This window comes from Octopus sinensis, linkage group LG11, assembly GCF_006345805.1.
Source record: "Octopus sinensis linkage group LG11, ASM634580v1, whole genome shotgun sequence".
Lineage (NCBI taxonomy): Eukaryota > Metazoa > Mollusca > Cephalopoda > Octopoda > Octopodidae > Octopus > Octopus sinensis.
This window is the reverse complement of record NC_043007.1, coordinates 48,364,510-48,380,221: the sequence shown is the minus strand read 5'-3', so window position 1 is coordinate 48,380,221 and position 15,712 is coordinate 48,364,510. Positions and strand designations below refer to the sequence as shown.

General features: G+C 38.2%; 1 protein-coding gene across 1 annotated transcript in view; it reads right to left on the bottom strand.

Moving 5' to 3' along the window:
• Nucleotides 1–935: 935 nt before the first annotated feature.
• The window catches only part of LOC115217083, a 52,677-nt gene continuing 37,900 nt past the window's right edge, over nucleotides 936–15,712 (bottom strand). The window contains exons 6-7 of the mRNA XM_029786675.2: nucleotides 7,909–7,959; nucleotides 936–3,032 (exon numbers count right to left, since the gene is read on the bottom strand). Coding sequence (XP_029642535.1) covers nucleotides 2,365–3,032; nucleotides 7,909–7,959 — 719 coding nt within the window. The 3' untranslated portion in view covers nucleotides 936–2,364. The remainder of the gene's footprint in view (nucleotides 3,033–7,908; nucleotides 7,960–15,712) is intronic.

Genomic DNA, 15,712 nt, shown 5'->3' with positions numbered 1-15,712 from the left:
GGTACCTCTGCACTTGCGCTTGCAACCCTTCTGCTCATGTGGCAGGACTCCATTTTCTTCCAGATGCTTGTACATTGACTCTGCGAGTATTCCAATCAATAACTTCCACATAAGTGGCAAACAGGATATCGGCCTGTAATTGTCTATTGTATTGCCTTTATCGATGTTTTTCAAGCACAGCACTGTCCTACCCAATGTGAACCACTCTGGTGTTACTTGGTCGGCATTTAACAAGGTGTTGAGTTGCGCAGCTATTTGTGCATGATATTCACCAAATCTTTTGATCCAGAAGCCTTGAACTCCATCTGGTACCGGGGCCTTCAGTTGTCCATTTTTTTAATGATTTCCTTCACGTCCCAAACTGAAATGACTAGTTCTGCCTGTTTTGGACAGACTACTGTTTTGTTTCAGTTCTTGCAACCATTCAGCATCCTTCTTGTGCTCCTTGTATTTGCTCCAGATGTCACTCCAAACTTTCATTGTTTTCACTTTGACTGTCATTGTTATTTGCTATCAACTTTTCATCTGTACACTCTCCATTTATTTCTTTATAGAATCTCTTCTGATCTACTCTGAATAACTTATTATAATAATAATAACAATAATAATAATAATAATAATAATAATAATAATAATAATAATAATAATAATATTATTATTATTATGTTGTTGTTGTTATTGTTGTTATTATTATTATTATTATTATTATTATTATTATTATTATTATTATTATTATTATTATTATTATTATTATTATTATTATTATTATTAATTTAGCAGAATCTCTACAGCGTCGGAATCCCGATGAGGATTTTGATGTTGTTGATAATGATGATGGTCATTATGAGATGATGATGATGATGATGATGGTGATAACGACGATGATGATGATAATGATGATGAAGACGTTACAAGAAAGAACAAAATATTACAACAATATTGCACAACAGTTTTACATTTGTTAATGTGAAATAACAATGGAGAAATAAAGTTTTGGATGTATTAGTTGAAAGACATAGGCTGTGGTTTCAAGTGATGTGTTGGAATTTCATTGCATTTCTGCAATGACCACAGTTCACCCAGCTGGGATAATGCCTGGCGAACTGATCACATAGATATTTCAAGTAACTATATAACGTTGAAAGTAATTAAGTCTGTTTAGCACTGGGTGTGCGTATATGTGTGTGTGTGAGAGAGGTGGAGAAGAGGAAGAAAGAGAGAGAGAGAGAGAGAGAGAGAGAGAGAGAGAGAGAGAGAGAGAGAGAGAGAGAGAGAGAGAGAGAGAGAGAGAGAGAGAGAGAGAGAGAGAGAGAGAGAGAGAGAGATTTGTGATGTGAGAAAATAGTATTGTCTAACGATCGAAATGTTGCTGCTTCTTTCTGCTTGCTTTCATGGTAGGAAGTAGTTGAAAGACAAGCTTTACCAAGATAAGGCACCAGTTGATCCAAAGAAACATTCTAAGGCTGTTTGTTACTTGTTCTTTCCTACAGTTGGAATTAAACTTATTACTTTTATGCCCACTGACCTAATATGTCGTCCATTTAGACATCTGGTCCCTATGTGTATAGAATAAACAGAACACCACAGCTGTATCACTTATTGTAAATCTTGATTTATCGATAATCAATTGTAAAGAGCAAAATTCTTGGACTATTGAATTCGAACCATCACAACAATCACGTTGTTACTTTGTGTTTGGTGCATAACGGTTCGCATCTCAGTGTGTTTGACTGGCACAAAGGACTCACTCAGATATTACAGCTGAGTGGTCTGAGATAGCAGTAAAAATTACTTCTCTAAAAATAACATGATGTAAAGATAAGATCAAAGTTTTGATCTCTTAGCCAATCAATTGTTTCTACATGCTGAGGAGTCGTTTCTGAAATTTCTTACTCTATTGTTTATCTGTATTATTCTGACACACGTGTGTCTCCATTGTTCCAAAATACATGTATCCCTGTTGTTCCAGCATACGTATCTCCATTCAAGTTCTTCTGCTTTCAGAATAACAACTTCTCTAGTTTCGGTGTGAAACTAAACTCTGGTAGTCATTGATAAATGATTTTTTATGGACTAACGCTGCTTCCTTGGATGCCTATGACAATCACACAGATCAGACCAAATCAGACCAAACCCTGCTCTCCTCCTCAACAACATTTTTCCCTTCAGAAATAACCTACAGATGATCAGGTAGGGCATCGAATATAGTAACCGCCAATGGTTATGAGTGCTGCCTCATCTTGTCATCTTATAAAAAAATCTAAAACAAATGAAATGCATACACCATTCTTGCATTATCCCATCCTTCCATGCCAGCACAGAAGAACTGATGCCAAGCAGAAAAAAAAAGACAAAAACAATATTTTAGAAATATTGTGAAGTGTCTGAGTAACGGAAATTGTCTGAGGAAAATAGTGAATTTGATATGGTGAATGGATGAGGATGTAGTTTGAGAAACCAGTCATCATGAAGAAGCTCGTACTCTGTGGCTCTGTCGATAGCATTTGTCATTGCCAAACCGTCATCAGATGAATAAATGTGCTCTTCAATCAAAGGAATGTTTTCTTCATCTGTGGAGTCCAGCTTAATATTGTGAATATAACAGACCAATTCTGTCATGTTGTCAGGAATGATGAAGAACTGTTTGCTCTTGTTCTTTGGTGCCAAATAGTTAGGATTCGTGTAGTTCATGGCACAATCAATACAGTTCGTTACTGTGTCGTTCATAATCTGAAGTAAAATAGATGGGTTAGATTTACATAGTTCTGGATATAATATTTTCTCTTTCCAAGCAGTTGCTTGTTTAGAATAACCTTCAGAATGGATCAAAATGATAAAATTAACTGATTTGAAGATATCTGCAAAATCAGTCGTTATTTTTTTATTCTCATTTAGGTTTAAGACTTCGCAGAAGCAGTGTTCATGTAGGTACACCATGAAAGAATCACATGCCCTTTGGTGCTGCTCGTGGTCAAAAGTGTTGATGACATATACTTTTATTTTGTCCTTTTCTTTTAGTTCTGGTTGGGAACCTGAAAAATGAAGGAATAAATTAGTTTACTGAATATTTATATCAAAGTCACCGTTTAGTTACAGTTAATTTTGTCATTGTATATTGAGAGAATACTGAGAGGAGTAGATCAGGCTCTCGGGAAAGAGCAGGCTGGGATTCCACAAGAAAAGAAGGACAACCGAGCAAATATTTATCCTCAGAAACATTTTAGAGCAAGTCCAATAGTGGAAAGCAACATTATATGTTCACTTTGCTGGCTTTGAAAAAGTCATTGACTCAGTCAACCACAAAGGACACGAAAATAAAGAGATCATATGGCATTTCTGACAAGCTGATTAGGATGGTGCAGGCCTTGTACAATGCCTTCGGGTGCATGGTAGTGGACGACAGAGACAGGACAGGGTGGTTTATGGTTACAACTGGAGTCAAGCAAGGATGTGTTATGCCAGGTTTTCTGTTTTTCTTGGCAATAGGCTGGGTCATGCAAAGAACAACAGAAAGGCATAGGAATGACATTAAGTGGAGCCTCAAGAGTACACTTGAAGATTTCGACTTTGCTGACAACTTAGCATTGCTATCATCCACATATGAACACATCCAGAGCAAGACATACAGACTGGCACAGAACGCTGACAGAATTGGCCTTAAACTCAATCCAGAAAAATGTGAAGCATTAAGGAATAATGCCAGACAACAAGCTCGTGGAAGAATCGGCGACAACGAGGTGAAAGAATTTGTTTACTTCGGAGTGACAATTATGAAAGACAGAATGGGGAATGAAGGATATAAAGAACAGAATATTCAAAGCCTGAAGAGCATTCTATAATCTAGCAAAAATATAAGGAAAGCAATGGTATAGGCCGTAAAATGAAGCCGATGCTGTTCAAGACATTGGCCCGACCAGTATTACTCTACGGATGTGAAAACTGGAAAATTACAAAAGTGTTTGAGTAACGGAAATTGTCTAAAGTAAATTGTAAGTTTTATATGGTGACTGAATGAGGATGTTGTCTGAGAATCCAGTTATCATGAACAAGCTCGTAACTCTGTGGCTCTGTAGATAGCATTTGTCATTGCCAAACCATCATCAGATGAATAAATGTGACTAAAGCGACTGTCTGAGGAGGAAAAAAAGCAGCAGAGCATCTTAAAACCATATGGCAAAAAACCGTTGACAAGGAAAGGAGACGAGAAAGAGGGAGAAGCTGGCATGAGATCAGACAGTGGCAGAAAACAGAGCTGGTTGGAGAGATCGTGTTGCAGCCTTATGTGCCTCATGGCACAAAAGGAGCTAACTAATATCTATTTTAATCAGTATATTTGTTTATCACTGTATATTATAGTTTACATTCATTACACACACAAGCGCATATATCCAAAAAAAGTGAACTAACTTTAGGTAGGTGTATATGGACACTGAAAGAATGTGATGCATATCACAACATCAAGTGGATGATACTAGAAAAGTACAAACTTTTTATTTACAGCTGTAGGAGTTAGAGGTTCTGTTTAGTTGAGAAAAGAATGGTACTGAAGGCTCCCTTTAATCTAGACGCCATCTTGAACTTTAAAAGTGGGTTTATTTTTTTGCTCTTGTCTTCATGACCGCAGATATATCTTTGCAAACTGGCCGATTGAATCTTAAATATAAACGTTGGCTCTCTCTCTCTCTCTACTTCTCTTCACTGCAGTATGAAAAATCATAAGATTTATCACGATCGATTTTGCCATATACAAGCCCATACATATACGTGCATGTACACAACCTCTATACCTCTATCCTTCGCCCTCATCCCACTCTCAACCCCACCATGCAAGTAAATATCTAGTATACCATGGTGGAGTTTTACGGTTCTGGTCCAAGAGATATACCTCCCGTGAACTAAATATTTTCTCTGCTTGCATAAATTTTTTTCCGGGTTTGTACAACGGCCATATGACCCACAAATCGAATGTGACACTTTCAGGCCTCTAATGACTTGGCATATTATATCATTTGGTATATATTATAATTATTATTATTATTATTATTATTATTATTATTATTATTATTATTATTACTATTATTATTATTATTACTATTATTACTATTATTACTATAATTATTACTATTATTACTATAATTATTATTATTATTATTATTATTATTATTGAATTTTGCTTTTTATTTGTACAAGTTGGCTCCATGTATCACCCAGAGACAACAAGTTAGAAGTTCATGGTGGTGTTATGCCTAGGGTGTCATATACTTGGTTTTGCACATAGTATTGTTCAAGAGAATGTTTAAGAAATCATAAGTAAATTATGTGTTTGTTTTAAAATTTGAGATTACATAGATAGTATTTTATATAGAATATGGGGAATTCCATGAGCACTATCTTTTGAATTTGTACCATTTTGGGGTTTCCTGGTATCTGAGCTAGGTAGGAATCAGCCCCTTTTGCTATCATTCCTAGGGCACCTATGATAACGCATTATTTTAGTCTTGGGATTCGACATTTTACCAATTTCTATATCAAGATCTTTATACTTGATCAGTTTTTGGTAGGTCTCGACAGATACATTTATGTCGACTAGGACAGTCATATCAATGAGGAGGCATAATCTTTGTCTGAAGAGTTTCAATATAATGCCTGGCCTATTCGCATCTATCTTTCTGTCAGTTTGAATGGTGAAGTTCCAGAGGAGTGAGATGTGATCATTTTCAAGCACTGGAGGTGGTTTGTGTTCCCACCAGTTTTTATTATGGAGCAGGTCCAGTTTTTTTGCAAATTACCCAGTGAATGTATTGTGCAGCTCTATCATGCCTGTTTAGATACTCTGTAGGCGCAAGAAGACTGCACATGGAGACAACATGATCAATGGTTTCATTTTGTTGTTGACATACATGACATGTTGGGCTACTGCTGTTCTTTAATATGTTGGCACGGTAGTTTCTTGTAGGTAGGCATTGATCTTGAGCTGCTAAGATTTTAATCCAGAAGGCACTAACGATTAATGGGTAAGGGCTTTGTCAATATTGGTACTATTAGCTCTCTTTGGGTATTTGCCATTGAGAGGGTTGTCTTGCCATTTATCAGTCAGAATATCTAAGGCAGCAATTTTAGCACGGGTTTTCATACTCTTAACTTTTTCTGTAATTGTTTCTAGTACGTCTAAATCTAGAATTTGTTGTATTTGGAATTCACTTCGATATTCCTTTGCTTGTTTTTTTTTTCTTTTTTTTTTCGTCTTCTTCTTCTTCTTCTTCTTCATCATCATCATCATCATCATCGTCATCGTCATCATCATCATCATTATCATTATCATCATTATTATTATTATTCAGGCTATTTACGTACTGAGTTGAAACACCGCTGACGTCAACTTTGCCTTCAATACTTTCAAGGTCGTTAAAATATAATGTCAATCAAGTACAGGGTGTGATCGACTTAGCCCCATCCCTAAAATTACTGGTCTTGTGCCACAATTGGAAGCCATTAATGATGATGATGATGATGATGATGATGATGATGATGATGATGATGATGATGATGATGATGATGATGATGATGATAAAGCCTCATAGGATGCAAGATCTGTGTTGTCAGCGAGAAAAACAATCTGGGAATGTACATCAAACAGCAGAATGAATCTTTGTTTGCCGCTGTTAGAATTAACAATACAATGCCCACCGAAAATGTGATGCTCCCACAAACATTTAAGAAACAAGATGAAGAAGAAAGAGTAAACAATTTGAAAATGAAATCACTGCATGGGCAATACCTCAGAAATCGAAGGAAAGACAAGTTCAACAGTAGGCGATGGCTAAGAAAAAGTGATCTGAAGGATGCACTGAGACATTGATATGCAGCGCCCAAGAAAAAGCTCTGAGAATTAATTACACCAAGTTCTAAATAAATAAGAGTAGCGCCCCTTTGTAGGATGTGTGGAAGCAGATATGAAACAATCTCACATACTGTGAGTGAGTGGAGCAAGCTGGCCTAAAAACACTACCAAAGGAGACACGATAACGAGGTTAAGTTCGTCCACTGGAGGCTATGCGAAAAGAATAGCCTGAACAGAGCACGGAGATGGTACGAACATGAACCAGAAGGAGTCACCGAAAACAAGGAATATAAGATACTGTGGGATATTACAATCCAGTGTGACTCCCTCATCGATGTTCGGAGACCAGCTATTGTTGTAGCAGATAAAGAAAGAGAGAAACCAAGATTATAAATATTGCAATACCTGAGGATGCACGCATAAGTAACAAAGAAATTGAAAAGATTGAAAAGTACAGACTACTAAAAGACGAAATTGCAAGAATGTGGGCTATGAGGAGTGTGTCTGTCATTCCAGTAGTTGTAGGGGCACTCGGAGCACTAACCTTCAAGTTCGAGAAATATGCCAGAGAAATCGGAATTGATATGAGAGCAGAGCAACACCTTAAAACGGTTCTGCTGGGAATTGCTAGGATTTTGAGATTGGTGGTTGGATGTTTAATGTCTACTACGATAATTAACAACCAAGTATCAAAGCCAGTAATGTGCAGAAAGAGACCCTGTGAGGCCTCTGACAGTAGGCTGTTGTCCGCTCTCACAGAATCTACCAGGGCAATCAAGGCCGAGCTCTCTGAGATGTAAAACAACAACAACAATAATTTCTACTAAAGGCATAAGGCAATACAACAGCAATAACAAGATCTTAATTGCAGCCTTATATCTAGTTGCCAGAATTTCAAACCCTGGACCATGCACAGTTGTCTGAGTCCATTTTTATATTAGTTCATCTTTAACTATTGTTCCTCCGCACATTTCCTCTCTTACCCCATGTCATATTATATGCTCAAGTAGTTTAAACTTTTCTTACTTTTATATTTGTCATGATAAACAATATCAGAATATACTCACCATTATCTAACTTTGTCTTTTTTCTGTAAATACAATTTCGCCGGTATTTTACTGGAATTAGAAAAATAGAGAAATTGATAAGTGCCTATTCATAGTAGTTTACACAAATTGCAAATACATAATAGAAACTGTGATGAATTTGTCCTGCTTAGTTCATTAGGTGTGGAAGTTAAATATTTAATCCAAATTCAAAGATGCTGAAATGGAATTACTGATGCAATAATAATAATAATATAATAATAATAATAATAATAAACAAATCACAGCACATATCCAAGGCACACAGAGCTGCGCTCGGTAGTGAAGTGAAAGCACGCTATAAAAATAAAACTACTGAATAATAATAATAATAATAATAAGGTGAGGAAACCTTGCAAGGGGCAGTGGAGATGAGGGCAGATGGAAATCATGGAAAAAGAAAAGAACAAAACAAGGACATGAAGAAGCACTATGTGACAACGGACTACACAGTCAGTTGCATGTAACCAAAACTGAAGTTGCCGGGAAACATAGGTGGGTCTGGTTGAAGAAGGGAACACTGAAAAAGGCGACCGGGAGCACAATTCTGGCAGCGCAAGACCAAGCTTTGATCACAAATTGGAGGGTCAAACATAGGAATGAGCAAGTGTCTCCACTGTGCCGAGTCTGTAATAGAGTTGACAAAACCATAACCCATATCGTGTACGAATGCCTTTGACTTGCTCAAAACTAATATAAGTTGTGGCGACACGATGAGGTAGCGAAAGTGCTACATTGGAAACATCTTAAAGAGTGGGAGCTAGAGACAGGCAAGACGTGTTATGAGCACAAATCACAGAGGGTGGCAGAGTCGGAGACATGCAAAATCCAGTGAGATTTCCCAATGCAAACAGACTAGGTGTTTGAGCACAACAAGCCAGACCTAGTGGTGGTGGACAAGGTGAACCATATGTGTTCCATGATAGATGTTGTGTGCCTATTTGACCTACGAATAGTCAAGAAGGAAGATATGTATATAACCCTCTTAAATACGAGATTGCCCGACTACAGAAAATGAAGACGATGAAGGTAACGTAGGCTGTATGTAGCAAGCCCGCCATGCATGCAAAGACTCCAGGAGTTCCAACAAAAACTGATGTAAACAGCTACTACTACTATTACTACTACTACTACTACTACTGCTGCTGCTACTACTACTACTATTACTACTACTACTACTACTACTACTACTACTACTACTACTACTAATAATAATAATAATAATGATAATAATAATAATTCGTTCGTTTATTGGCCACAAGGGTTAACAAAAATCAATTAAAACATAAAGGGACAAAACACAGGACGAAAGTTACAAAGGGTTTTGTCCGTTTGAAAAAAATCCGTGTACAAAAGCAGGATAACAACGAAATATAAGTAACAATTAAAACACCCAATAGAGGGAGGCGCTTCGAAAGGTTACTCGTGGAAAAACCCATAAAAGCCACGGGAGCCTGGTGAAAAGGGGGGTAGAGAGTCCCTTTCTCCTTTTATAATTCCTTTTAATTTTTCACAGGTGTATCCTCAGAATTGGTCCGTTCATACAAGCCATTCTTGCGACATTCACCCACCTTTCAATAAACTTGCTACCAGACTGCACTTCTCTCTCTACTCTCATCTTCCTTGGCCAAAGAGGAAAGTGTCTGACCCTTTCAAACGGGTCCACCATATCACCTCTTTCGCTACAGCCACTAGGCAAAGTAAAACTGCTTTGCCCTCCCGGTTAAAGGAGGTCGGCGGGGCAATCCTCACTATGGATTCAGCTGATAGCCGGATCCGTCCTATACGCGACAGTAGCTGTTCGACATAAACCCATAGTTCAGCAATACTCGAGCACTGGATGAGCGCGTGCAGAACGGTTTCGTCGTCCTGGGCGCACCTCGGGCAGGCTCGTCTGACGGCACTTCCGTGCTGGTAGAGTTTATCCCGAACAGGCAGAGCCCCTCGGTAGCACTGCCAGGCGAAGGACCTTTGGAAATTATCCATTGGCCTCAGCCCGAAAGTTCTCCCGAACAGACTGTTTAGCTAGTTATCGTCAACGCCTAGAGTTTCCCCGAGAACGTCGTCACACTTTTCTTCCACAACCCTCTATAGAACGCTAGAGTGGAACCACTACCGATCGCATTGCCCGCTTGGTGGAGGGCGGAGAGAGCTTGACGGCAGTCGAGGTGCCAAGCGCCCTTTCCCGGTCTGCGTTTGATCCAAGACTGCAACACTGTCAAAGAGACGAGCTGCGGAAAGCCGTATCAGGCAGTAGCTCTCATGGCTTCTGATCTTAACTGACAGAAAGTATTATGTATATTGTTTTGTCTTGGTATAAAAGATGGGCTACAGCAAATATTCTGCTCAATATCACAGATTTGCTTGTCAGTTGTTTGACCGTAACCAGTTGAGCATGTCCCTTAGTGGCTGACGATAAGAGCATCTCTGATCATGAGTAGAAGTAGGGAGAGAGCATCATAGCTATGTGTTGAAAGGAATTCTTTGGGGTTTGGATACTTCACCTTTGGAAACATGCTTCGTTCAACATCCTTAAACAACCCTTATTCAGGGATCTTTTGAGTGGGATGGGCTACTCGACCTGAAGAAAATTCTGACTGGGCCCTACCTGCAATGTCATGCATTGTTTATCTTGATATGAGATCACTATGTCGCGCCGCACAGATGGTTGTGATATATGTGCCTGGTGTACCCTTATCAGACGGGTAGTCACGATGGGTTTGTTGGGCTTCATATATTTTACCCCAGTATCACTTTGATGGAATGCACTGCTCTCTCACTCAATAATAATAATAATAATAATAATAATAATAATAATAATAATAATAATAATAATAATAATAATGCTTTCTACTATAGGCACAAGGCCTAAAATTTAGGAGAGGAGCTAAGTCAATTAAATTAACCCCAGTGATCAACTGGTGTTTACATTATCGACCCCGAAAGGATGAAAGGCAGAGTCAATCTCGGCAGTATTTGAATTCAGAACTTAAATTCGGACGAAATGCCACTAAACGATTTTCCCGGTGTGCTAATGATTCTGCCAGCAGCTGCGCAATGATGATTGTGGACTCTCCTATCGAAGGTAATGTACGAAAGTTCAGCTCGAACGACCTGCACAGATGAATTATCTATAGTGATCAAATGTATGCGCCCTACATTAGCTCACTCCCTCCATCGAATGGACGTTGACTAAACAGGTGCACAGTATATCCCACGTTAGGTGTCGTTGTGATCGCAGAGCAACGTGAGGTGAAGTGTTTTGCTCAAGAACACAACGCATCACCCGGTCTAGGAATTGAAACCACGATCTCGCGATCCTGAGTTCAACACTCTAATCACTACGGGAAGAACATGATTAGTGTTATCAAAGTCTGTGCTATGTCAGTTATTAGATATAGTGCAGCCATTCTGGACCAAAGAAAAGATAAAGAAATGGTATTGGTTAACGCGAAAAAAAAAAAAATGGTTGACAGTGGTGTATTGCACCCAAAGGCAAATGTTATAAGGCTATATACACTGCGGAACGTAGGAAGATGAGGGCTAGAAAGTGTGAAAGATTATGTGGCTTTAGATTTATATTTGGCCGGTAGCAGAGAACTTTTGAGGTATGCTGCCAAACGCAGAGGCTTATGCATTGAAGCTATTGAAAGTAAAGAAAATTTTAAACAGAGGCTGCTAGCTGAGAAACTGGGCACATGGGAAAGTATGGAATTACACGGTCAATTTGAAAGACAAATGAAGGAAATAAAAAGAAAATTTTCTAGGAATTGTTCGACAAAAAGTGATCTTAAGACAGAGACAAAAGTTTGTTGGTAGTTGTTCAGGATCAAACACTAAACACAAACTCGATAAGGAGTATGTATTACCCAGATGAAACAGATAAGTGTAGGTTATATGAAAAGAAGTTGGAAAGTGTGACGTACATCGTGAGTGCCTGGGACATGCTTGCACAGAGAGTATATAAAAGGTGTCATGATAAAGTGTGCATATACCTCCACTGGTCTTTATGCAAGAAATATGCGTTTTCAACCGCTGAGAAATGGTATCAACACACACTAGAGAAGGCTCTAGAAAATCAGTCTGTGATACGCCCGTGGGACTTAACAATCTAGAGTTCTTGGGCAAACTAGGTGAAAAAAGGTACTGTAAGGAGGTGTTTGGTGGAAAAAAGGTACTGTAAGGAAGTGTTTGTTGATCGATGTAGCTTATGTCAATGGTAAAGAAAATGAGAAAGCGAAATTTCAGAATAGCTCACCCACATAAGTTGGATTTTTTCTGTTTTGACGGGAATTTTTCGAATTTGTACCAAGAGCTTGAAAACGTTGGGCGGGGGTGCTGGTGGTGAGAATACTTTTTATGAAAAAAAAAAAGTTTTGAAATTCTATGATTTTCCCACCTCCCTTAGGCCTCAAGACAGATTTTTCATCTTTTTTTTTTGCATTACGTATTTAAAAACAACAGGGGGAGCCTTTTAAAAAAGTTTTAAAATCCAGGAAAATCCATGATTTTGGAATGTTTCTCCCTCCTGCTCTCCATTACACTTTTATCCCCAACATTTTTTTCAACACAAAATGAAACGTGATTTTTTTTAAACCTCTTCCATTCGACCCCAAAATAGATTCATTCACTCCAAAAATTGATCCATTTGACGCAAAAATAAATAAATGAATTTATAAACACTAGTAAAACCATACCTACCCTATACACATGTGAGTTTTTTTTAGGTCTGGAGTGTGAATATTTTCTGGGTCTAATTTCAAAACAACTTTAACGACTGGAATTCCCATATGTAAATTATTCTTCAATTATTTAAATATAGAAGTGGGCACTGATTCCAAAATTCACTTTTCGTGATAATGAAATACACGCACGACTCGAGTACCGCGTATAAATTACTTTGTTCTTCATTTCAAGACATCTACATACAGTTTTTGACTCTGCGTGGGATTTAATTTTTGCGGATACTTGTAGATACTTTCGTCATTGTGGAACCATTTCATTTCACGTATTGAGCCAAATATGCATTTTAATCATGTTTTAATGACATCAGTGAGTGTCTCAGCGGCGGGAAAATTTTAATTTCATATCGATTTCAAATTTTGGAGCAAGGTCAGCAATTTCGAGGGAGGGGATAAGTTGATTACATTGATCTTAGTGATGAACTTATTTTTATTAACCCCAAAAGGATGAAAGGTAAAGTCGACTTCGATGGAATTTGAACTCAGAATGTAAGGATGGATGAAATGCTGCTAAACATTTTGCCCAGCGTGTTAACGAATCTGTCAGCTCGTTGCCTTATTTTAATTTCATATCAACATTTGTTGCCTGTCATTTATATGCAGTACTCGAGTGAGAGAATACGTATTTCATTACCAGAAAAAAGTGAATTTTGGATATAGTACCTACTTCTTTATTCAAATAACTGAAGAATAATTTACTTATGGAAATTCTAATGGTGAAACTTATTTCGAAATTAGATCCGAAAAAATATTTACCTCCACCACCTACCAAAAGAAAAGAAGAAAAAAAAGAACTCAAATATATACGGGGCAAATATTGTTCCACTATTGTTTTTAAATTCATTTATTTTTTTGCCAGCATCGAATGGAAAAAGTTTGAAAAAATATTACGTTTGGTTTTGTGTCGAATAAAAAAGAAGGAAAAGAATTGTAAAGGTCCTAGTCATCGCGAGAACATGGAGGGGTGCACGTTCCAAAATCATGGATTCTTCATGGATTTCAAATTATATTTTTTCAAAATCTGTCGTGAGGGCCCTGGAAAAAGGAAGGGGTTGGAAAACCATAGATTTGCAAAATTTCTTTCATACTACCATTTTGAAATGCGTAGCGAAAAAATATTCAAAAAATCCCCGTCAAAACGGGGAAAATACAACTTATGCGGGTGAGCTAACTCACCCCCGTAAAAATTGTTAAATATGCAAATTTGAGAGTAGATGTCGAGAGAATGTGAAATATCAAATCAAGAGCTGTATCAATTGTGATTGGAGCGCTTGGGTCGGTAACGAAAAGCCTCCAGAAACACCTTGACACAACTAGAATCTGTGTTGATTTATGACATTGCAAGGACAGTAAATATCATGTGGAAAGTACAGTCTATTTGAGGTTACATAACTTGATAGGCAGTCATTTCACGAGCCAGTTAATAACAATAATTCTTTCTACTATACGCACAAGACTGGAATTTGTAGTGAGGGGACTAGTCGATTAATAATAATAATAATGCTTTCTACTCTAGGTACAAGGCCTGAAATTTGGAGGAGGGGGCACAGTCAATTAGATCGACCCCAGTAAGTAACTGGTACATAATTTATCGACTCCGAAAGGATGAAAGGTAAAGTCGACCTTGGCGGAATTTGAACTCAGTATGTGAAGACAGACGAAATACCTATTTCCATTTCTTTACTACCCATAAGGGGCTAAACACAGAAGGGACAAACAAGGACAGACAAACGGATTAAGTCGATTAGATCGACCCCAGTGCGTAACTGGTACTTATTTAATCGACCCCGAAAGGATGAAAGGCAAAGTTGACCTCGGCGGAATTTGAACTCAGGACGTAGCGGCAGACGAAATACCTATTTCTTTACTACCCACAAGGAGCCAAACACAGAGAGGACAAACAAGGACAGACAAACAGATTAAGTCGATTATATCGACTCCAGTGCGTAACTGGTACTTAATTTATCAACCCCGAAAGGATGAAAGGCAAAGTCGACCTCGGCGGAATTTGAACTCAGAATGTAACGGCAGAGGAAATACGGCTACGAATTTCGCCCTGCGTGCTAACGTTTCTGCCAGCTCATTCCTAATAATAATAATAATAATAACAATAATAATAATAATAATAATAATAATAATAATAATAATAATAATAATAATAATAATATAGGCGCATAGAGTGGCTGTATGGTAAAAAGCTTGCTTCCCAACCACATGACTCTCTGTTCAGTCCCACTGCGTGACACCTTGGGCAATGGTCTTCTACTATAGCCTCAGGTCGAACAAAACCTTGTAAGTGGAGTTGGTAGATGGAAACTAAAAGAAGACCGTCATATATATATATATGTATGTGTGTGTGTGTGTGTGTATGTATTTGTGTGTCCGTATTTGTCCCCCACCATCGCTTGACAACCGATGTTGGTGTGCTTACGTCTCATAACTTAGCGGTTCGGCAAAAGAACCCGATAGAATAAGTACTAGGCTTACAAAGTATAAGTCTTGGGATCGATTTCTTTGACTAAAAGGCAGTGCTCCGGCATAGCCGCCGTCAAATGACTTACAAATAAAAGAATAAAAGAAAATCATATTAATGGTTTGCGATTCAGGCACAAGACTAGTGATTTTGAGGGAGCTAGTCGATACCATCGAACTCCATACTTGACTGGTATTTTATTTTATTGACTTTGGAAGGATGAAAGGACAAGGTGACCTCGGCGGGATTTGAACTCAGAATGTGGACGGCCGTAACAAAATACCACGAGACATTTTGTTCAGACGCTCTAATAATTCTGCCTATCCACCGCTCTCTGTAATACGTGTTGGCATCTTAGAATAATATCCTTTTTATGACATTCGAGTCGCCCCACGGAAACGGTAAGGCATATCTACTCGTGCGCGCGCGCGTACACACACACACACACATAAGCATTCTCGTATGCAGGTAGGAAAGATTACGATTGTGTGTCCATGTATGTAGGTAGGAGACATTGCCAACCACAAGAAAAAACGAGAATAGGTAAAAGACAATATTAATTTCGGTACAA